Genomic DNA, 23,450 nt, shown 5'->3' with positions numbered 1-23,450 from the left:
ACAGGCTGCAGAACCCATCTCCCTGTAGCTAGTCCGTCTGCTCTGTGATGGGCTGAGTAGGAATGAAACCTACTGGCCCTTTTGTTCACATCTATTATGAATAAGTTTGCACCAACAGCCGTATTAGCTACTTAGTTTTAAAACAATTAGCTGGGTGAGAAAAGCGAAAGTGTAATGGCTGGTAAGCCAAGGCTACTTTAATTTTTATTTTGTGGGACAGATGTAACTCCTTTGATGTAAGAAACAGGCAGGAAAGCCTAGGAGGGGGGCTGGCGTCACACTGCAAGTCCAATTATGACATTTTCATTCACAATCTTTTTAAGACAATTATGTTTCAACCTGAATCTTGACAGTAAAGTATATGTTTACGAAATTGCCAGTTAGATAAACTAAGTGTGTAAGATGATTAAACAGAAAAAAGACATCCATGGACATTTTTTTCCACGTTATTTAAATGTGTTGTTTCTGGTGGACATGTCAAAAGTTTCAGTTTTTTTAGATCAAAAATAAATGACAAATAGTGCAAGATCTGTTGCGAACAAGTATGGTGGTCATGGCCAACTCCATTACTGTTTCCTGAAATGTGCCTCCAAAACATACAGTATTTTATTATCAAGGGTGTTTGGAAACAACGACCATGACCTCGGAGCAGTGGGTGGGCGTAGAGTCATGGACGTTGTGAAGCTGTGGCGACGCATAAGAGCAATAACTACATGCCAGAACTTCTTCTGTGTAGATATATCATCTATCAGCAAATTCCAGCCCATGTCAGTGCAGTGCCAAGGCAACCCTATTTGTATTTTCTAGTAGACGTGTATTTTATTGACTGTAAGTTCATTCACATGTAACTTTTGACATTTTCACTCTGTGCAAATAAAGAACACAGGACCCTCCCCACAAAAAAAAAAAAAAAAAAAAGATCTTCATCTGAGATAAGGATAATAATAGTATCTACGTCATAGGGTTTATGCAAGAATTCCACAGGCAATATATGTGAAGTATATTAACCTCTTAGTATAGTTCCTGGCATATCAGAAGTGCTTAATATATGTTGACTACTACTAATAGTATTAATGTCTACACTATGCCACAATGGCAAAGAACAACGTGTTAGAAATGAACCATCTGTAGAGATATGGATGGACCTAGAGACTGTCATACAGAGTGAAGTAAGTCAGAAAGAGAAAAACAAATATCGTATATTAACGCATATATGTGGAATCCAGAAAAATGGTACAGATGAACCGGTTTGCAGGGCAGAAATAGAGACACAGATATAGAGAACAAACGTATGGACACCAAGGGGGGGAAGTGGGGCGCTGGCGGGGGGATGGTGGTGGTGGGATGAACTGGGAGATTGGGATTGAAATATACACACCAATATGTATAAAACTGATAATTAATAAGAACCTGCTGTATAAAAAAATAAAATAAAATAAAATTCAAAAAAAAAAGAAAGAAATGAACCCAGCATATAAATTAACCTGTTTTTCCATCCACATAAAAATCTAGGTTTGATCTTAAGAAACCGTGGCTGAATTTCCTCAGGAAGGCTGCTTCAGTGGCCATCAGTAAGCGGCAACGAGTCTAGGCCTGCTCCGTGCAACACCATGCCCCTTAGTAGGCGCTCAGGCTGCATGGGGACGAGCAAGAAAGCACAGTCCCGCCATAGTATAGCACTGAAACAGAGGCGTGTGGCCATGCCTGCATGTTGCTGCAGTTTTGTCACAGTGTGGGAGCTCAGTGGGGGTAATACACCTGAAGCAAAGGCAGCAGTATCCATGGTGGCCATTTCTATGGCAGAACCCCTGAAGAACTAGGCACATCAACAGGCAGGAGGGGACAGAATAAAACTAACGTGGACTGAGTACTTTCTACATGCACGTTACCTCATTTAATCCTCCTACGGACTCTTTGGCACACAAAAGTTATCCACATTGTACTGGTAAGAGCACAGAAAAGCATTGTACTAAAGCACAGAGAAGTTAAGTGACATTCTCAACTTTGCACAAATGGAAATAAAACAGACAGCCCTTGGCCTGTTTCCGCCACATCATGACCTCACACTCTCCACCTCCACCATTAGCTTGGCCTAAACCCACATTTCAGCTTTTCGGACACTCCTCCACCCAAGGCGGATAGACTATTGTGTAACTTAACCAATATTCTTCCATTAGTATAAGAATAGTTCAGGTTATTAAATTGGTCTTAATCTCAGTGATAGGACAATAATTTCTAACAAGATTTCATAACTTCTCAAAATATTCCAATCACGATATTCTTTTTCATCTCAACAATTTTTGTTTGCTCTGCCCCTGGGGAACCTGCAGGATCCTGGGAGAGTAACTAGCACCTTTGCCTTATCACCCCACAGGTTGGGGAGCAGCACCTTCAGAAACATGCAGCGCCGGCACACGACACTGAGGGAAAAGGGCCGCCGTCAGGCCATCCGGGGTCCCGCCTACATGTTCAACGAGAAGGGCACTAGCCTGACGCCCGAAGAGGAGCGCTTTCTGGACTCGGCTGAGTATGGCAACATCCCGGTGGTCAGGAAAATGCTGGAGGAGTCCAAGACCCTCAACTTCAACTGCGTGGACTACATGGGGCAGAACGCGCTGCAGCTGGCCGTGGGCAACGAGCACCTGGAGGTCACGGAGCTGCTGCTCAAGAAGGAGAACCTGGCGCGGGTGGGGGACGCGCTGCTGCTGGCCATCAGCAAGGGCTACGTGCGCATCGTGGAGGCCATCCTCAGCCACCCGGCCTTCGCGCAGGGCCAGCGCCTGACGCTCAGCCCGCTGGAGCAGGAGCTGCGCGACGACGATTTCTACGCCTACGACGAGGACGGCACGCGCTTCTCCCACGACATCACGCCCATCATCCTGGCGGCCCACTGCCAGGAGTATGAGATCGTGCACATCCTCCTGCTCAAGGGCGCCCGCATCGAGCGGCCCCACGACTACTTCTGCAAGTGCAGTGAGTGCACCGAGAAGCAGCGGAAGGACTCCTTCAGCCACTCGCGCTCCCGCATGAATGCCTACAAGGGACTGGCAAGTGCTGCCTACTTGTCCCTGTCCAGCGAAGACCCTGTCCTCACCGCGCTGGAGCTAAGCAACGAGCTAGCCAGACTAGCCAACATTGAGACTGAATTCAAGGTAACGCTCCCACTTACCGCCGCAGGCAGATTGCCCTGTGGGCTCTTCCGGGTGTGTCCAGGAGCCAAATGGGTTGTCTTCTGGTCTAACACTGGGTCTTGCCTATTCAGGCTCACAGGGAGGAAGGGGACTTCCTCAAGCTGTGGCAGATGTAGGCCTGAAGGAAAAGCAGCCCATTAGGTGAAATATTTGAAACCACATAAATGTGGTATAAAGAGGTGACTTAAATGCAAATCCATACAGGAAAAGACATGCAGCACACAGGCAAGATTATACTGTGGTTCTAGTATAAATGTCTCAGCTCTGCCCCAGGCAGCTCAGGAATGTCTAGGATACTTCTGGTTGTTTCCTAGTCCAGGTCTTGGACTTCTTGATTGTCTCACCTGTACAGTTTTCACATTTGTTTTGTTCATAGCTCTAACCCATCCTAGACTGTGTTGATCCTAGATTCAATAGCAATAGCTTGCTGAATTGAGAAAGGCTTGCAGTTATGTCAAAGGGCTGAGGAGGAGGTACACCAAAATAAAAATAAAACTCTCTCTGTAGAGTTGGGCTTGTCATCCCAGTAGATGGGCCCAAGGCGACACCCCCTGAGAATACTTGGAACTACCAGGTTAGTCCAGGAGATGGAGACCCATCTCCAAAGTCCATTATTCAATAGTGGTCCTGTGCTTTTACTGTCAACTGTCACTCCCCCTGAAAGAGAAAACTGGGACCTAATTCTTTTGACAGTTTAATAATAAATTAAAAGCAAATATTTAGTGGGCACTTACTGTGTACCAAGCACTAACTTCCTTACCTATATGATGTTGTTTAATCCCCTCAACAACCATTGGTATGGGTACCATTATTGTCCCCATTTTATATGAAGGTACAGAGGTGGAGAGGTATCATGTAGCCAATAAGTAGTAAAACCACTGTTTTAATCTAGGCACTCAGACCCCAGGGCCAGCTCTTAGCCATTCTGGGAAGTTGTGAGTCAGAGGCCTTGTTCATACATTGGGCTTCTCAGAGTTTCACTTGTCTCCACCTGAAAGATACCTTCCACTGCAGAAGGTGTGGCTTAAAGAGTAGAAAATACAACTGGGCTCATAATTTCTCATCCTGCCATTCAGTCAGAGCCTATGATGCCATGAAGCATGCAAAAAGGTTTCACATGTTGGGCTGACACAAGATGTCACCGGCAGGAAAGGAGTTCATTGTCCAAATAAGATGTCAGGGCAAGAGTTGCCCCTGCATGGGACACAATTAGGTGGCGAAGGATTGGTACCAACTCACAGCAAAGGAGGCCTCATGGACCATGCTGTTCAGGAAGCTCTCAAAGGAGAAAGCAGAATTGGGCTAGGCTTTAATGAGCAGAAGGAATTGAATCAGTGGGAAGAGAGACGTAGGTGTTCAGAGGAGGCAAGTGAAGGTGAGGTCCAGAATGGCCCACAGCAGGCAGGGGGCTGATGAGATACTCTATGTGACTACAATAAAGACTTCCTGTAGAGGCACCAGAAGGAAAGCTGAAGAGATGAGTGGGCAGACCTCAGAGGGCCCTGCATGTCAAGCTGAGCAGTTTGGATATTATCCTCTTAGAAATGGAGAGCCCCTGAAAGTTTGTGATTAGGAGACTAAAATGAAAGCTAGGGTTTTGGAAATTTACTTGACTGGTAGGTAACATGAATTAGAGGATTTGGAGTGTGAGACACTGAGATTGAAGAGGGGGACAATTTAGTTGTGCATGCATGAGGCCATTGAAGCCTCTCTGTAGGAATGGGATCACCCACAGCCAGGCACTGAAGAACCAGGCTTACAGGAAGCTGCAGGGCACTGCAAATTATGAATGGATGAAAACTCCTGTAATTAAACTAATTTTACTGCATCTGCTGAACTGGAGCCGCTTCCATACACCCTGCAACAGTCATAGCCTCATCTAGAAAAATTGGTGGATGTAGATGCAGAGATTAACCAAAGAAGCTCCCAAGGAATGTGGCTATTGCCTCTCATTTCCTTGTTTCTGTACAATAAACTCCACCTGCCAGCAATAAGTCCAGTGATGTCCCAAGGAAGCTTAGTGGAATTTTGCTTGTTCCCTAGGCTTCAGACTGAATATGCACAAGCATATAAAAGAAATGGCTAAGCCAATTAACTTAGATATTTCTGCCCAAGAAAAAAACAATTCAAGCAAAAAAATGTTTTTTGGATCAGATTATCTGGATAATTGCCCAATTCTCTATTTATCTGGAATCTGGGAGCATGCCAGCCTTATTAAGTAAAATGATGCTAGACTAACATTTGGAAGTACATCTGAGCCATTTGTTTTCTTTACTAAAACCCAAAGTCTGGCATATTTTAGTATATATAATAATCTAAAACTGGAAGTTTGTTGAAAGCATCTACTATGATATTTTGATTTAAAAAGTAAATTATGAAAATTATGTACAATTGAGAACATGACTAACATAATGACAAATCTTTTCTACAATGCAATGAATAAGAGTTAGCATAAATACATTTGCTGGCTATTAACATCCCCCTAGTTACCTTTTTTTGAAATAATGTCTTTCAGATTGTCGACAAATGGTGCATTATAAATTAACATAAGCCTTCCTTTAGAACTTTATTATTTATTCAACTGTCCTTGCATGTGCATTCCTGACATTATAAATCTTCTCAGAGAAGAGAGCAGCTTATTAGCAAGAGGGAAGTCAAATTGCAATAAAAGAATAAAGAGCAAGTGATGTGTCCTAAAATGTACTCTTCAGGAGTCTGTTCTGCTTTAGAGGGACTACACACTGATGAGTGCAGCCAGGTGTCGTGGAGATGACCCAATGCCATCAACTGTGTAAAAAAGCTATCAGGTTCTCACTGCAGATGTCATAAGTCGTCCTCCAGATCCTCTAAAACACTCATTCTGGGAGTGACTCTTCCTGACTAGAAAATATCATGCAGGAAAACCTGGATTCAGTTGCCCAAGCTATTGTTTTTAGAGTCTTTTTAATTTATCACCAGAAGAAAGTTTAGTCATTAGCAGTAAGTAGAGCCAATGTCAAGGTCTTCAGTAAATTCTGGCTAGAGTCAGATGCCTGCTAGCAAGCCATTATCTGTAGTGTGGAAATTATGCACATATTTTCTTACGTCTCTCTAATCTTCTTGGGTCTAGAAAGACATTAAAACTTGATGTGGCAGTGAGGTCTCCCTAATGCCATGAATGGTGCCCAGTGATCTAGTAAGCACTCCATAAATACTTGAATAAATGAAATCCTGAAAGGATAATCATATCACTGATGAAGCAAGTGATTACTTTTATCTATGATTTAAACTCTTCCAACAACTATGGATTTAATAGAGGTATTTGATGGACCAGGTGAAATGAGGAAGCTCTAAAGATTACAAGGTGGTTGAAAACTAACACACGTTAAATAACTGAAGACCAATCATATGCTTCACCGTCTGGTGTCAATGACCACTCAACTCCTGGAGGGCAGAGAGTGTTTTCCTGGTCTTGCCCACACAGAACAGAACATGTGGCATCTTGGAGCACTGTCCACAAATGGCATTTTGGTTAACTGATTTATCTACACAGTAGGAGACAAAGAAAGGGAAAATCTATCGGATAGACTTTTCAGAGGTGTTTCATTCTGATGGAATGGGCTTTCTGTGTAGAGGTGCCTGGAGTAGCCTGGAAAAATAAGCAATCTGCCTATCTCAGTTGAGTTACAGCTCTGCCACCATGAACACAATGTAAAGACCTGAACACAGGTCTTTACATTTCTCTTGAATTTGCCTGCATGGTTTTCTTCACTGATCATCCTTCTGATAAAATTGCTCAAGGTCCCCTTTATTTTGCTGGAATCTTCTCAGTCAAATTCCTGGGCATCCTGTCTAGGTGTGTTGTTTATCTGTGGAGCTGTTGTTTCAGAAGGATTACAGATTTGTTTCAAAAGGATTTCTTTCTTCCAACTTAGAGTTAGGCCAACAGCAATGTCTAGTGGGGGTGGGGAGGGGATGGGGAAGGAAAGTATGACAAAGGAATACTGTAGAGGGAGGTTTAGGGGTTTGGAAGGAAAGAGAAAGCAGGATCAGGATTGGAGGTATTCCTCTTGCTTTCTCACCTTTTGCTTAAATTGAAAAAGTACCCAGTGTTCCCAAGTCAAGAAACTGTGGGAGCCCAACAAACACTTTACCTTAGTTATTTAAGATTTGGTCATTCTGAATAATAAGCTGCAACTAAGAAGGCTTTTCCTGTTGACAAAACATCAGCATGGCGGCTGCAGACTGTGCTTCAGATACAAGCAATTTATTCTTAGAGACCACAGAGGGGAAGAGTAGGGGGAAAGAAAGCTAAAGCTATAACTTCATCTTGCTTGAAGTGCTGATGATTTTTCTGTTTGTCGATGGGTTGTTAACTACATGCATTACAAAAAATAGATAATGAATTATGTATCAATGTTTCTGTTGCCATTTTAAGACCCATAAAAAACTCTCTGGGCCTAAAATACCACAAATTAAAAATGCAAATAATGATAAATCGGACCAATTTGCCACCTGCTACGATCTCTAGTGAGATCCCATTGTGAAGGTAAAGATGTTGAGATGACAGTTTGCAATTTGCTTGCAAACTTATCAAAATGGAAAAGGGAAGAGGAGGGCAGAAGGGGAAGAAGTGACTTCGTATTGTGGAACACATCTGAACCCTGGAGTCTGGAGCCATGAAGCTTGAGTAAAGCCTACTTTGGGCCTGGGGCAGTACCGAAAGCTGAACAAGCCCATTACCCCCAGCCTCCGGAGGAATCTGTGTTTGCACTTGTTTCTCATATGCTTTGAATATTTTTAGTATTTTTAAATTTTATACACCAACATCCTGGGAAAATACATTTGCTTGAAGTCTGAAAGCTTGGCTGGTAATGTAAACAAATGCCTGCTTAATATGCAGGAAATGACTTGAAAATTGTTTCCTTTTCCTTTGGGAAAATATTTTTAAGCTGTGAAGGATACAGGTCCTAAAAGCAAGTTGTTGTTGCTGTTGTTTAAGAGAATCAGGCAGAAACCTCCTCAAAGCACTCATTTATATATCATCCAAAAGACCCTCAGGGATCTGTGTCACCCAATCCCTCTGCTTGAGCATCTTAGGATGCAGAATGTAAGCACAGAAGAGACAGATCACAGATGTCAGGTGATGAGCTATAATGGGACAGCCCCCCCCACTAAGCACGCACAGGTAAAATGTGGCCAGAGCATGTGCGCTGGTCTCCATACCTGAGAGAAAGATCCAGGGACTGGCTTATGCCAGGAGAAGAGACAGAGGTGATTCTGCCCACGTTAGCTTTGTCTTTTTCTATTTTTCTACCTAAGTGTCTGGAGGAGCACTTTCACCAGAGCATTCATTAATGAGTCATCACAGGAAAATGAGCTAATTAACGTGTCCTTTAATGACAGTTTTTCATTGGGTCACAACTAATGCCTTAAATTAAATGATTTTTCCTCTTCTACTCTTTATGCCAAGAGTATTAGCCTCTAAAATACAGGGAGACAGTGTAAGTTGGGTGACAGGTATTCAGATGGGAAAAAGGAGGCCACTATGCTAGATGAGGACAGGACAGGGGACAGGCTTTGGGTGAGCACCCAGTGCAGCCATGCTTCATTTTCTCAAGGCTATGGAGTCGAAAGCACAGAGCTTGGCTCCGGAATCAGAATGACCTGGGTTCTAGTTCAGAGTCTTCTCCTAGCAACCATACAATCTTGGGCATCTATTGGAAGTTTGTTTTCTTATTTGAAAAATGGAGATGGGGGAGGGAACAGGTGTTAAGAAAGAATTGCAACCTGTCGGAAATGGAATGTTTGTTTTCCCCACCCAAACACTTGCCCTTACCCTAATCTCTGTAAATGACATCTCCATTCACCCCATTGTTATGAGCTTTCAATGCCTCATCCCATTCAACCTCCAGAATGCCCTGGCACATATTAGGTACTCAGTAAATATCAGTTCAGTAAATAAATGAGTCAGTGAGTGAATTAATGAATAATGACCTCCGAGGGTGTTGGTGAGGATTAAATGAGATGAAGAATATAAAACTCTTTGAAGAGGACCTGACCCATAGTAAGTACATAATTTTCCCCAGAGATCGCAGTGGGGATCCCTTTTTGTTCCCCAAAGCCCACTGGATTTTCAGCACCACAACTTTTCTTCCCAATAAACACAACTTAAATTTCAACACCTCCTCTGTTCAGAGGGTCTTCCCGATTTCTGCTAAGCTTCCCTCCCCAATCCCAAAGATATTTCCAGAATAAGAAAAAGTACAGGCTGTACATGTGAGCTCCATGATTAACAATAGGTCAAGGGAGTATTTTCCAATTGGAAAAATGCAGACCACTGAAACTGAAGAAGCCTGGCGTGCTGCTAAAATATTGCTGTGAAAAGAAGCAACATGGGCAGGAAAGACAGAGGCTGCAAAGAGGGGGAGGGAGAAAATGGGCAAGCAGAGCTCCTGCCAAGTACAGATGGAGATTATTTTTTGAAAAATATCTCTGTGTTAAAGATTCATCACTATACACAAAAAAACTGGGAAAAAATCATTTCCTATACAAGTGCAACTATCAGTCTGAAATATCAGAGATATGGAGAAAATGGAGGCAGTTCTTAGAGGATATCAGTCAATGAGTAGTAGCGCAAATTACATCAAAAGGAAATGATGAAAATGTAGAGTTTTTCTCTGAAAAAAAGTTACAATTCTATATATAAATTAATCATAATATACCAACAACAGCGAGGCATGTGTTTTACTAGCAGCAAATTCACATGTAGATTAAATGTGGAAAATATATGTCAGGAGGGTGGATGGAAATATGGTCTGTAGACCCGTAGAATATCAGAACTGGATGGACCCTAGTTACAGAGCTATCTGAAAATTCAGCATTCATGCAAAAATCACTTAATTAAGCCTCTAGTATGAGCCAGGCTCTGGTTGGGTGCTGGGATGAAATGATGAAAAGATAAAGTTCCTGCCCTCAGGACCTTACAGTCTAGTGGAGGAGATAGGCGTTCTTCATATAATCACACAAACAGCTTTACAAATCATGCTGAGTGCTAAGCAGTAAAAGAGCAATTTTAAAAGCATTGACTTACTGGGACAGCTGACTCTGTGTGAGTGTGTGCATGTGTTTAAAGATTTCTCAGAGATGACAATATTTAAATGAAAATGGAGGGTATGAGAGAGAGAGACAGCAGGGAATGGGAAAGATGGTTCCAGGCACAGCAACTGCACATGAAAAAGCCTAGTGAAGAGAGGGAAAAGAGAGGCCTGTGTAGAGAATTGTGACTAGCTCCCTATCATAGGGAGTAAACTGAAGAGGTGACAGGTGATAGAGGTGCTAAAGAACCACTCAGCCATGGCCTTACCACTTGGCAGCCTCGGTAAGAAGTTGGAATTCACCGTAGGGTGAATGGGGAGCTATCTGAAGGTTTCAGCAGGTGAGTGAGTGACGCAGCTTGGAAAGATCCACTCTGCCTAGTGTACAAAGTGGCTTGGAGGGGACAAGACTGGCAGGAGTTGGACAACTGCTGTAGGAAGGGGCAGTCCTCCCAGGAAGGGGGGGGAGTGGCAGAAGGACCAGCGCATCTCAACCAGCAGGTGACTCACTGCAGGTGGAGTGACAGCACAACCAGAGAGGGTGACGGCTCCTGGCTGTTTCCAGGATAGCTGTCTTATCTAGGAGTTCCCAGGAACTTCTTCTGTCCCTAGGGCCTCTCAGTGCTCTCTAGACAGACACAGGGAGGGGAGGGAGAAGAGAGCCAGCTCTTTATTTCTTCTCCAAGGTGGAAGCCCAGTGGAGAAGCAGGAGGGCAGGACAGTGATGAGGATTTGGATTTTCTACCTTGAACTTTGGAGGTACAGAAGGGCGTGCCCCAGGCTTGGCCAAACTATTCACGGCATAGCACTGCCGGCACAAACTATCGGAAAGTGGGTTCAGAAGTGATAACCCCAGTATAAAAAGCTTTCCACTAGATTTCAATCTTTCCACTGCGTTTTTCCAGATTCTCAAGACATCTTTCTCCCTGTGTTTGCTGCATGGCCCAAGTAAAGTTTACATTAAAGTAGAGGAAAATATCTAATCTCATCTCTGATTGGTGTTCAACTGGAGCTCATTTTAGCATAAATAAAGGCACAAAGGAGACCGTTCCCTCATCTTCCTCCAAGACTCTGGATGTTGAGAATACCAGACCAGGAGGATACTGGAGGCAGATGAGGCTCTTCTGGGTACCCAGAATCCTCCCTGGTGAAATCCCAGTTGAGTCTAGGTGGATATATTAATTTCCTAGGGCTGCTGAAACAAAGTACCACAAATGTGGTGACTTAAAACAACAGAAATTTATTTTCTCACAGTGCTGGAGGCCAGAAGTCCAAAATCAAGGTGTTACCAGGGCCATGCTGGCTCTGAAGGCTCCAGGGTAGGATACATGCTTCCTTGGCAATCCTTTGCTTATAGATACGTCACTCCAATCTCTGCCTTTGTTGTCACATAGTGATCTCCCTGTGTGTTTGTTTCTTGCTGTCTTCTTATAAGGACATTCTTAAAAGGACCAGTCATTTTGGATTAAGGGCTCACTCTATCCCAGTAGGACTTTGTTTTAACTAATTATACCTGCAAAACCTATTTCCAAATAAGGTACCATTCTGGAGCTCTAGGAAGGATGTGAATTCAGTGGGGACACTACTCAACCCTATACAATAGGTAGCAGCAGGTTGAGAAACTGAGGAAGGCTGACACCAGGAATCTAGGCAGACCCACAGAGCAGGGCAGGATAAGAGCGCAAAGGTCAGTTATTCTGGGAACCAAAGACAGTCCTAAAAGTAGGAGGTCATTCTGGAAGAAAGGACAGAGACTATTGATGCTTTCTACTGACCAAGACACAAGCTGAGACAGAGACAGGCTAATTCTGTAAAAGCCTGTGTGTGTGTGCGTGTGTGTGCGTGTGTGTGTGTGTACGTGTCTCCATGTGTGTGCACGTGTGTGTGCGTCTGTGTACGTGTGTGTACATGTGTGCGTGTACGCGTGTGTGCATGTGTGTTTAGGTGTGTGTGTGGGGGTTGTGTATGTGTGTGTACGTGCGTGTGTGTGTGCGTGTGAGTGTGTGCCTGTGCGCGTGTGTGCGTGTGTGCATGTCCGTGTGTGCACGTGTGTGTGCATGTCCGTGTGTGTGTACGTCTGTGTGTGTGTGCGTGTGTGTGTCTAGGAGAGGCAGGGTAGCTAAGAAGTGGGAGGTAGCTGACAGAAGCAATGGGGGAGACAGTAATGGGCCACGACCCCTATCAAGTAGGAGAAAAACATTTTCAAGTGTTGGGTTTGGGGATAATGAAAATAAAACACATGGATTAGAAAACTTTTAGAGAATATAGAAAAGTAGAGGGAACAAAAAGTTCAGCGTTAATTCTGCCACCTAAGAGTAATTTATATTTGGTATGTTTGCCCCTAGTGCTCCCTCTACCCCCAGGTACAAAAATTGAATTAATACTATAACCACTTGATGCATCATTACTATCATATTTTTGTTTCCCTTCATACTTTATCCCCTATTCTCCCTCACCCCCAAAAACAGCACCCAGTTCAATGTATTTAATGTATTTACACCGAATATTGTGGCATTCCCCCATGTGATAGCAACACATTACAAATAACAGTTCCTAGAAAATTTTAGTGTCATGTGTCCTGAGGAAAACTTTTCCACTACCATCTTAGGTTGCAATGGTTGGGGGCCTGTGAATTAACTAACAAAAGACAGATTAACAGGAGAAAAGACAGAGTTTATTCACATGCACACAGAAGTGCATAAAAGAAGCGACTCCCTAAACAGCTAAAGATGGGTTTATATACCAACATAGAAGGGTAAGGAAGAGGAGAAAAGAGTTTAAGGAAAAACAGGATGTTTAGGAAACACATGGGCTTTTAGGGAAACAAAGGGAAGGCTTGAGAGTTCATGAAGTTTGTTCTCATCCTGGTGGTCAGTCTCCTTTCTGGCTGTAAACCACGCCCCCAGCCCCACCACAGAGGGGATTTATGGCAACTGTATTTTTGGGAGGCTCTCCTCAAGTTAGCAAAAGTTTAGCTACTGTTTGTTCAGATGTTTTTAACTTAAAATAATCTTCATGTCATTTTGATGATTTTGAGAGTCCCTACACATACTCATGAAAACTAAACCTCTGAGCCCCATCACAGAACTCCTGTGGACCCGTATGAGGTGAGGCTGGGCCCCAGGGACTAAGGAAGGGCCATGTGAAGCAGGGTGTCTGAGTCGTGCCCAGGGAGAGACAGATTTGCCTGTGTAGGGGAGGAATTTTCCCTCCACCCTTCTGAGTGCATAGCTGAGACCCCTGTGATAAAGATTAACAGAAGAAAAACAAACACAAGTACAGAAGCACGTATACCTTGTGTATACATGAGAAATACCCAGGGAAAAATGAGCAACTCTCTGAAGCGGCTTAGAATTCAGGATTAAATACCATCTAATAGGGAAAGGTACGGAGGATGGGGGCAGGGCTGCAGGCCTTTTAGGGGAGAGTAAATGAATTTTAGGAAACACGAATGGGCTCGGAGAAGAATAGATGGGAGGTATGATAGTTTGTGACAAAGTCTGTCTGGGTATAGAACCTCCTCTCCTGTGACAAGAGCCCATCTTCCCTGGTTCAAGAAGTTCCCAGGGAAGGGATTTATGGCCATCAAGTTCCTTTTGGAGGATCTGTCTTGAGGCAGAAAAGGGGCATTCAGAGAAAGCCTCTCTCTGCATTTGCTGTTTTTTTTAAGTGTACCGTGCAAACAGATGAGAGAACTCGGAGATGAGTAACTCAAAGGGGTGGTTAGAACTTGGGCTTATATAACGTTGTAACAAAAGGATAAATTTTTAGACACATGACAAGACAACAGAAAAGAACTCTGAGCTTCTAGGGGCATCAAATTGTGGGAAGGTAAATATATGGGGAAACTAATGGTAGATGAGACCTAGTTTTAACGAGGTTGTCGTGTAGATACCTCTGGTGCTGTCTCTGGGCTGGTGAGGGTCTAGAGTTGTCTCTGGTGATTAACATCTGTTTTCCTTGGTAGAGAGCAGAGGAGGGACAACCTTTACAAATTTATGTTCTGCTTTTAGCCAAATAGGGGAGGGCAGAGAGTTTTTCTTGTATCTGCTTCTTCTTAATTGCCTTTAGCGCAAAAAAATCCTTATGACAAAGTGGCACATTTTAGGGTGGCAGATTCTGCTACCCTTCAAGCCCAGGAATTGTAAGAAGCTGGAAGATACCATAGCAGCTCTTGGATTCCAGGTAGAGTTCCATTTAGTACCAATTAGGAAAACAGAGAGAACTGCATATGATTACAAAGGGAAAAAAGTTTCCATCATTCAGAAATCTCGCTAGGCACTGATGAACTAGTGTCTCGCTCTCTCTTTCTTTCTCATTTATAAACTATGTGATCAGTACCTACCGTAAGTGTTATACACTCAAACACAGTGTAGGGATAATAAACACTCTTTTAATATCCTGGCACAGGCTTCCTTTCAAAACGTGTATTACCCTAGCACTAGGAGGCCATGAACTTTTCCATCAGCTCTCAATAAGACAGATCAGGTGGTATGGTACCGTCTGCACTCTTGCCAACCCCAGGAGCCTGGAGGAGTTGGAGTACAGGCTCTGGTCACCGCAGGTGCAGAATGGTATAAGGCCCAGGAAAAATAAGGAAACTAATCTTGTGTACCTAGTCCTAAAATTACAGTGATGTAAGAATGACTGAGGCTAAAATTTTCTAAATACTATCAATTCTCAAACAGAAAAGTGCTCCCCAAATGCTTGGTAGCATGATTATCTTTCATATTATTATGTTCTTTCCATCTCCCATACCTACAGTGTGAAATTAATAATAATGACCTGTTTTTCCGGGTTGCAGAGCAGGTTTACTAATTACTGATGGATAAGTGCTTTGAACATTAAGAAGGGCCATGCTGAGATGCTAAGCTTCTCTCTCTCTTCCTCTCTTCACCCCCACATACACATCCTGGAAATACAATACACTTCCATTTACCAGTAATACAGATGCTTGGACCGGGGGCATCAGAACTCATGTTTGCATTTTGGGGAAGGATAGCATGCCTTTTACTGATACATGTTGAAGACCAGGGCTTTGCCTGTTGAGTTAATAGCTCTCTCCAGCTTCTCCTACATATACTTTGAAAGCAGTAGCTCAAGAATCTCTCTGATGACAAGTTCTCTTTTCTGGCGATTATTAATTTTGCTTAAAGTTTATACTCCAAAGAATTCACCTAATACCTTCCTGCAGCACATCAGAAACTTGACTTTTTATGTGCTTAAACCTGATATTTTAATGTAAGCATGGAGATGAGAGCCAGGAAATGTGGAAAAAAATGTTTTAATTTGGCTTAAAAAAACTAGGAGCAAGAGTTTATTTCCCCAAGTGGTATTCCCTCTAAGATTACAAACGTAGAAAGCAGATTTTAAACACAGGGCTGGATCTTTTCTTTACCTAAAGCAAGTGTGTGTGGAGTGTGCTCACGGTAGTCAGATTTCAGAGATTAACTTGAGGGAACCAAACAGCTTGGAGCCTCGTGGTCACACTCTGCCCAGGGCATGGCATATGTCACACAGGTGATTTGCCACCATAAGAGACGATCCTCTGGGGCAATGCTAGCATGGGGGGCACTGAGTGAGGAGACCCGGGGCTCCACCAGGAACTGACTTGTGACCTTGGCTCAGTCACTTTACTTCTCTGCAGCTCATCTTCCTCATGCACAAAGCCAGGTACTTTTACTAACAATCCCTTGTTGAGGCCCCACTTCTCTAGGCCTTTCTGCTTCTCATTCCTACAGGGCATTTTCATAAACAACATCTAAGCTGAGATTTAAGAAGAGATGATTATTCCCATTTTACAGTTGAGGAAACGGACTGAGAATGGTTAAATGGTTTTCAGCAAATGGTGGTCTTCTTTCTGTGTGCCAGATACTGTACTAGGTACTAGGTCTACAAGTGTGGAAGAGACCTGAACTCTGTCCTCAAAGCAATGGGGGAGACTGGAGTGTTGAGGGATAAATACAACATAGTCGAGTAGGAACAATATGCTATGAGAACACAAAGCAGAGCGCAGCAAACTGCCTGGTGATGTGAGACAAGGATTCCTGGAAAAGATGATATTCTCAAGTGGTTCTTGAAGGATGAGTTTGGCAAATGGAGAAGGGAAAGAAAGACATAAAGGCAGACAAATACCATGTGCAGAGGCGTGAACGGCCCAGTGTTCTTGGTGGACAGGTGCAGCTGGATGGGTTTAAGGGAAGGGGGCTAATCTTAGGGAGGTATATTGAAATATGGTAATAAAGATGCATGGATTTTATCCTGTAGCTTTTTAACCAAGGGGAGAGTGGTTTGGCATCCGGGTAGAAGGAACTGTTGTCGGTAAACAGTCCAATCAGGAGGCTAATTCAAAAGTCTAGACACTAAATTATAAGGACTTGAATTAAGATCACGACTGTGAGTGTGGGCAGTAGGGCTCAGACAGTAGAGATTCTTTAGATCAGAATCCACAGATCTTGGTAACTAATTGGCAAAGACAAAGATGAACCCAGGACTTCTAGCTCAGGAGGCTGAGTGGATGGGGACTCTATTTCCTGAAGCAGAAAGCAGAACATCGGGTTTGGAGGTTTGGAAGACCCAGGTGCTCAGCTTGGGGCACGCAGAGTTTGAAGTGTCTGCGGGACTTACCAGTGTAGACGACCACTTGGCAGTTGGATACTGAAATTTGCTCCTTAGAATACAGGTTGGGGTTGGAGGTAAAAACCTGGGAGTCATCAGCACATAGGTAACAATGGAAGCTGTAGAGAGAAATGAAAGCATATCAAAGCCTTGGTCTCTCTTTTTTTTTATTTTTACAAAACAGCTTTAAGTCCTACTTCCAAGTGTTATTAAGTCATTCTTTGGATAAATCAGTCAAAAAACTAGAATCTTATTTTCCTGATTAGATTTGAACTTATTTAAATGCAATCACTTACTCACCTTTTACCTGTGTCTTCTGGGACTTTTAGAAAGTCAGTGCCGTTTGCTATGCACAAGATAATGAGCCTTTAACAGGCAGGTTTGGCTCCAAGATCATCTCTGAGAGCCAAGAATAGACCCCCATTTGCACCTCCTAGATCTGTTCCCTGGTAACCACACACCAGCACTTACTTGTGCCTCAGCTTCCCATAAATAAAATTCTTGAATCAGAGTATATGTATGGTCATTTTATGCAACATTTATCAAGTCCTATAATGTGGCATGCCCTGGGCTGAGACATACAAATGAATGAAGTTAATTAGTCAAGTATGAACGTGTCAGAAATACAGAGAGCACTTTGACAGGTCTACTGGACCCTAAGAATAAAATGCAGTGGGTGCCCAAGCATGAAACAGTGGATTTCCCCAGGGGTATCAGGAAAGCCACCCTGGAGTTACCTTCCGCCTGGTCTTAGGAAGAGCAGAGGTTCTTAGAGGAAGTAAAGAGGAGCATCAGTCCAGACTTGGGAACACAATGGACAACGGCACTGAGGTGAAAAGAACGGTGTCTGTTCTTTTGATCAGAGAAATCATAAGTACTGATTTGCCTAATTTGGTTCTGGGGTTTTGTTTTGCAATTAGCAGGGCTCTACATTTTTTTAATTCCTACCTTGCCATCTAGTCTTTAGCCCCTCTTAATCCATAGCATTTTTCAGCAATCACAAGTAAATTTTTAAAAAATTACTTCTATACATATGCTGTGCTGTAATTACTCTTTAAAAAAAGTTTCCTGAACATTTACTATTCTGAATCTATAATCAGGTGAATCATGACATAATCCTCTGGAAGGGTATGTTATCTGGTGATGCCAATTCTAAATTAGTGTTTCTCTGAAACGTTTTCACAATATACGGTAAGTACAAATAAGATGCATAGGTCATATATGCTCTGAATCTCATTTTGGATCTTCTTTTAATTTGATATTTAAAAAAACAAAGTTATTAGATATCAAGTAGACAAGACTGCAGTCCTGGCCAAGACAGCACCAGGGTAAATACTCCTCTCCAACACTGAGATTTAAGGGTTTAGCAAATTCACCCAAAGGAAAACAGGCAGGTTTAAACATCATAACTCACTCAAATTTTTTTGCTTACGTTGGTAAATGTGCAATTAATGTAGAAAATGAAACTGTTTATAAGAAGAAGAAAATTCACCTATAATCCCATCAGATACTACCATGTTATAATCCCATCAGATACTAATTTCCTTCCAGCGTTTGATGTCCAAAGCACACCACATACTGAGTTCTTGCTTTCCTTCTGTACCTTAAATCCTGCTGCTACTAAAACTTAAATGTATCCCCAATCCATTTCCATCCCTGCATCCTTACCACCACTCTTCTTGACCAGATGATCACAAGAGCTTCCACCACACAGGTGAAGCTGTCCTCCACATAGGGCCAGAAGGATCCCACTGAAGTGCAAATCAGACCGTGCCTTTCTCCCACTTAAAAAACTTTGGTGCCACCCCACTGCCTGTGGAATGAAGTTCAGGCTTATTATCATGGAAGACAAAACCTTCCATGGCCCTCCATGGTCCTGTCTACTTCCCCAGACTCATCTTCTGCTGCCCTGCGCCTCTACTTGCATAGTTCCCTGTATATTCATATAGCATGTTTTTTGTGCTTTTGTTTATTCTATGTCCTCAACTTGGAATACGCTTCCTCCACTTCTTGAACTCGGTAACTCTGATTTATCCTTCAAGATCCAGTCACAACTTATTTTCTCCAGGGCAACTTCCCTGAATACCCAGGCAGGGCTAAGAGCCCATCTTTGATGTTGATGTCCCAAAGCACTCAGCCTACTTCTGTCCCTTTATCATTCAGTTATTGCCACAATGATGTTGTGTAACAAACCACCCCAAAATGCAGCAGTCTACATGTCAACATTTACTGTCATGTTCACAAGTCTTCGGGTCAGAGAAGGAGGCCGCTCTCCATGTCTCATTCTGGGATCCAGGCTGGATGGACAGTGGAAACCAAGGGCACCCCCAGGGCAGAGGTCAGAACTCCCACAGAGACAAGGGAAAATACATGATGCCTCTTAAGCCCTAGGTTTAAGGGTCACACACTGTAATTTCATGAACTAAAGCAAGTCCATGACCAAGTTCCCTACCAATGGGGAAGGAGGCGTGCTCGTCTCAAGGAGATGGGGAAGCAGGAAGGAAACATCTGCTAAACAAGGAGCTCATCTAACACAGTGCTCACGTCATAAATGGTAACTATCCTCCCAGCTGCTTGGTCCCAAACCTCATTCATCCTTAACTCTTCTCTTCTTTTTTCTTGATGTCCAATCCATCAATAAATCCTCTTGGCTCTATCCTTCGAAGACATCTAGAATTCTATACTTCTCTCCCCCTTGACCACTTACTTTTCTGGTCCAGGCCACCTTCATCTCTCCCTTGGATAATTGCAACAACCTCTTCCTTGGTCTTCAGGCTTCTGCTCTTGCCCCTTACAATTCATGCCATCCCAACAGCCAGAGTGATCCTCTTCAAGCATACACCAGATCCTGCTAACGCCGCTTCTTGAAACCCTCCAATGACTCCCTGTCTCACCAGAGGAAGAGCCACAGTGCTACAAGTGCCTATTAGGGCTTGGCCATCTGTCCCCTGCAGTTCCTCTGGCCTCACCTCTTCCCTCGCTCTCCTCCTCACCCACTCTGCCCCAGCAGTTGGCCTCCTCGCTGGTCCTCAGAAACACCAGATGTTCTCCCTCTTCTGCTTTGCACTCTTCTCCCTCTTTGTACCAGTGACCCTCTGTCTGGAGCGCTCCTTCCTCATATATCTACACAGATAGCTCCCTCCTTCACCAACTCTCTGTACAAAATCACCTCCTCAGGGAGTTCCTGCCTAACCATTAATGTAAAACAGAAACCTGAAGTCCCCAGGCCCCCAGTAAAACATAAGCTCCACGAGGGCAGAGAGTCTGTTTTGCTTATAACTGTATTCAAAGACTGAGAACAGTGCCTGGAACAGGGTAGGAACTCAATGACTATTTGTTGAATGAGTGACCAGCACCACCATATAATATGAGAACAACTGGGTTATGTCTAGTCTCACCATGGCTAGGCAGTGACGCATCTCACTCCTCCCTGCGTCTCCAGTGCTGGGCACAGCTTCTAGGACACAGAAAGCACAGTAAGCACAGGCTGAACTGGATGGAACATTCTGTAAGGATGGATTACTGGAAAGCACTCAAGCTTTCCATCTAACAGACTCTTACTGTTTCTACTGTTTGCCAACTGGGTTTATTTGGAAGGTAATGTTTTCCCAGGAATTACTATGAGGCTGAATGTAAAGAAACTCAGGTCTAATTTGCACAGAAAGGGGAGATCCTCATCACACTTAGCTGCAGGACCTTCACTGCCTATCTTCCCCTCTGCTCCGTCGGCTCCCTGGGGGCAGAGACCATGCCTGCCTGGCTCCTCATTTATCTCCAGGGTGCTAGCACAGTGCTCAGCGTGGGGTAAATGCGCTATTCATTTTTGTTGATTAAATGAATAAATAAATGAATACATGAGTTCTTCTATGAGCCAATCCACGGACCAAAGTGGCTTAGGTGTGCTTGTGGACGAAAGCTTTGGAAGGATCTAGGAACACAGAGTTGTTAACTCAGCTTCACTCTGCAGCTATACGGTATGCCTCAGCTCCAACACAGCAAACAGACCCAAAAATCATGCTTGCTAAAAGCCCGTGCACCGTGCACAGCAGTCACCGCGCTGCCCCCTTTGGAATTCAGATGGCAAAAGCAATGCAGCCTCATCCCGCCACTCTCAGCTTCTCTGTGTATCTGAGGCGTGAGCTGCAAGGTGTCCCAGCCACCGCAGGGGGAAATTCTGCAGACCCTCTGCTTCCCACCCATAACTTCTCACCATGAAGACAGTGATCCTGCATGGGGGAGGGGGACCTGTTACAGAATAGAGGTGGATGGCCCCTTGGTGAAAGTCACAAGACGAAAAGGATGTGGGGGAGTGGACAGACTGGCACTTAAATAAGAGGCTTAGGGCCTTGGGAGCAATAGGACGGCACATCCCATTAGGGATGACTTCCCCCAACGTTCGGACGCCAACGCACCTGCTGGTAACGTAGAGCGCGGGGCAAACTCAGCTCTCTGGGCGCAGCCAGTCTTACTCCCGGCCTGCCCCTGGGTGTGGATACACAGGGTATTGCCTCACGCGGTTTCAGCACCTTTGCCTCTTACCAACAGGCCCTCATCTCTCTCTTCCTCTTCACCAGGAAGGACCCTGAACCTGCCCCTTCAGGGTCGTGCTCAGGGTTTTAGAGCACGTGTCAGAGCAGTTGGTATTTTTATCAGATGAGCACTTCCCAGGGTTAGTATTAAGGAATTTGGAGTCAGCCATACTCAAGTTCAAATCCCAGCTGCTACTGAAGTCTCTGGGCCTCAGTTCCCCTTTCTATAAAGAGGAATGATAGGGCTTCCCTGGTGGCGCAGTGGTTGAGAATCTGCCTGCCAATGCAGGGGACACGGGTTCGAGCCCTGGTCTGGGAAGATCCCACATGCCGCGGAGCAACTGGGCCCGTGAGCCACAACTACTGAGCCTGCGCGTCTGGAGCCTGTGCTCCGCAACAAGAGAGGCCACGATAATGAGAGGCCCGCGCACCGCGATGGAGTGGCCCCCACTCGCCGCAGCTGGATAAAGCCCTCGCACAGAAACTAAGACCCAACACAGCCATAAATAAATAAATAAATAAATAAATTTATTAAAAAAAAAAAAAAAAAAAAAAGGAATGATAATTGTATCTACTTCCTAGGTTTGTCATGAGAATTCAATGAGCTAAATATGTAAAGCATTCAGCCCAGGGTCTGGCACATAGTGAGCATTCAATAAATGATAAATAATACTGCAGTAGTAAAAACTCTAAGCGTCATATGCTTTAATACTGTCTCCCATTCTAATGGGTACAGAGACCAACCAATCATGCTTAGATCGACCCCACGCGGGGGCAGGACAGGAAGGCAGGGGAAAGGTGGGGCTGCTTACATGTAAGCGAACCATGGGGCTTCCTGAGGGTCCCTCCTTCTCTTTCAACTCACACCTCCTGACTAATTTCCTGAGTCACAGCTCTGAGCAATCCCTCTACCATGGAGCACTGACCTGTGGTTGACAGAGTGATGTGTGAGAAAGAGAGAGAAAGGGAAAGGAGAAGGAGATAGACAGACAAAGACAGAGAGTGTGCAGAGCGAGGGAAGAGAGCCCCGGAGCCTCCAGGGAGGCCTGGAGCTGTGAAGTGCCGGGGTGAGGCAAGGTTCACACAGGCAGACCTGCCTTCCTGTGTCTGTTCCCTGTGGTTCCTGCAGAAAAAGCAGAAAGCTGAGCAAGGGCTCTTCTGGGAGCTCAGCAAACGAGAACCAAGCAGCATCTTTAATCTGGATAAGGATGTGCAGAGAGCGTATGTGAATTCCTCTCTGGATACGTGAGCGCGTTCATGTTTATTTAATTATGAGAAGTTATGTAAGACACTGGATAGTGTGCATAACCTATGCGTAACCCTCTGTGGTTAAAGTAGCTGACACCCATCACAGTCTACCCGTTGGTGAACGTTCTCTGCCCTCTGGGCCTTTGCACTTGCCAGCCCCTCTTCCTGGAATGTCCCTTCCCTGTTACTCTCCTCCCCACACCTGCCTCGCCCCTGTGAGCTTCTACCCATCCTCAGGGCTCACACTCTGCCTCCTCTTGGAAGTCCCGCATATTTGTAGCTGGGTGGCATGTCCCAAGACACTTACATCACCCTGTGGTCCTTACCTAGTCACTTGTCATTCTCTCTAGCAAGACCCTGAGTTCCTCAGAGGCAAGGACTGTATTTTACTCAGGTCTCTATCCCCAGTGCCTGGCACACAGTGGGTACTCAAATATACCTGCTGAATTAGAATAAAATACTCGAGTTGCTCATCTGTTTCCTTGAAAGACAGCCTCTATTCTCCTTAGGCAAGCCTCTGAATCCATCAGGGGGACTTGTTATAAAACCAACAAGCAGAGCAATCCATTACTTCTGGGACTTCACAACGTCATGGTGATGGCTTAAGGAGCCCCTTAACGATGTCAGTAGCTGCCAATTAAGTAAACCAAAAATCAGGATGGAAACCAAAGTATCAACAGAGACACTGTCAACACTGCCTGGCTAAGAAAGGCGGTGCAGTCACCTGCAGACTCAGCTCAGCACCCAGGGGCCTGCACCTTCACTGTGAATTATCAAGGACTCTGCTC

The 23,450-nt window shown here is 44.3% G+C and overlaps 1 protein-coding gene across 5 annotated transcripts in view; it reads left to right on the top strand.

Annotated features, from left to right (window-relative positions):
• The first annotated feature begins 2,381 nt into the window (after window positions 1-2,381).
• TRPC7 (transient receptor potential cation channel subfamily C member 7) overlaps window positions 2,382-23,450 on the top strand; it is a 126,211-nt gene continuing 105,142 nt past the window's right edge. For 4 of the 5 annotated variants that reach the window (XM_057540739.1, XM_057540738.1, XM_057540737.1 and 1 more), the window contains exon 1: window positions 2,388-3,152. In XM_057540739.1, coding sequence (XP_057396722.1) covers window positions 2,400-3,152 — 753 coding nt within the window. In that variant the 5' untranslated portion in view covers window positions 2,388-2,399. Of the gene's footprint in view, window positions 3,153-23,450 lie in introns of all 5 variants that reach the window. The other variant, XM_007172189.2, reaches the window with a different exon arrangement.

Source organism: Balaenoptera acutorostrata, chromosome 2 (genome assembly GCF_949987535.1).
Source record: "Balaenoptera acutorostrata chromosome 2, mBalAcu1.1, whole genome shotgun sequence".
Classification (NCBI taxonomy): domain Eukaryota; kingdom Metazoa; phylum Chordata; class Mammalia; order Artiodactyla; family Balaenopteridae; genus Balaenoptera; species Balaenoptera acutorostrata.
The sequence above is the reverse complement of the archived record's forward strand: the minus strand, read 5'-3'. Positions and strand labels throughout refer to the sequence as shown.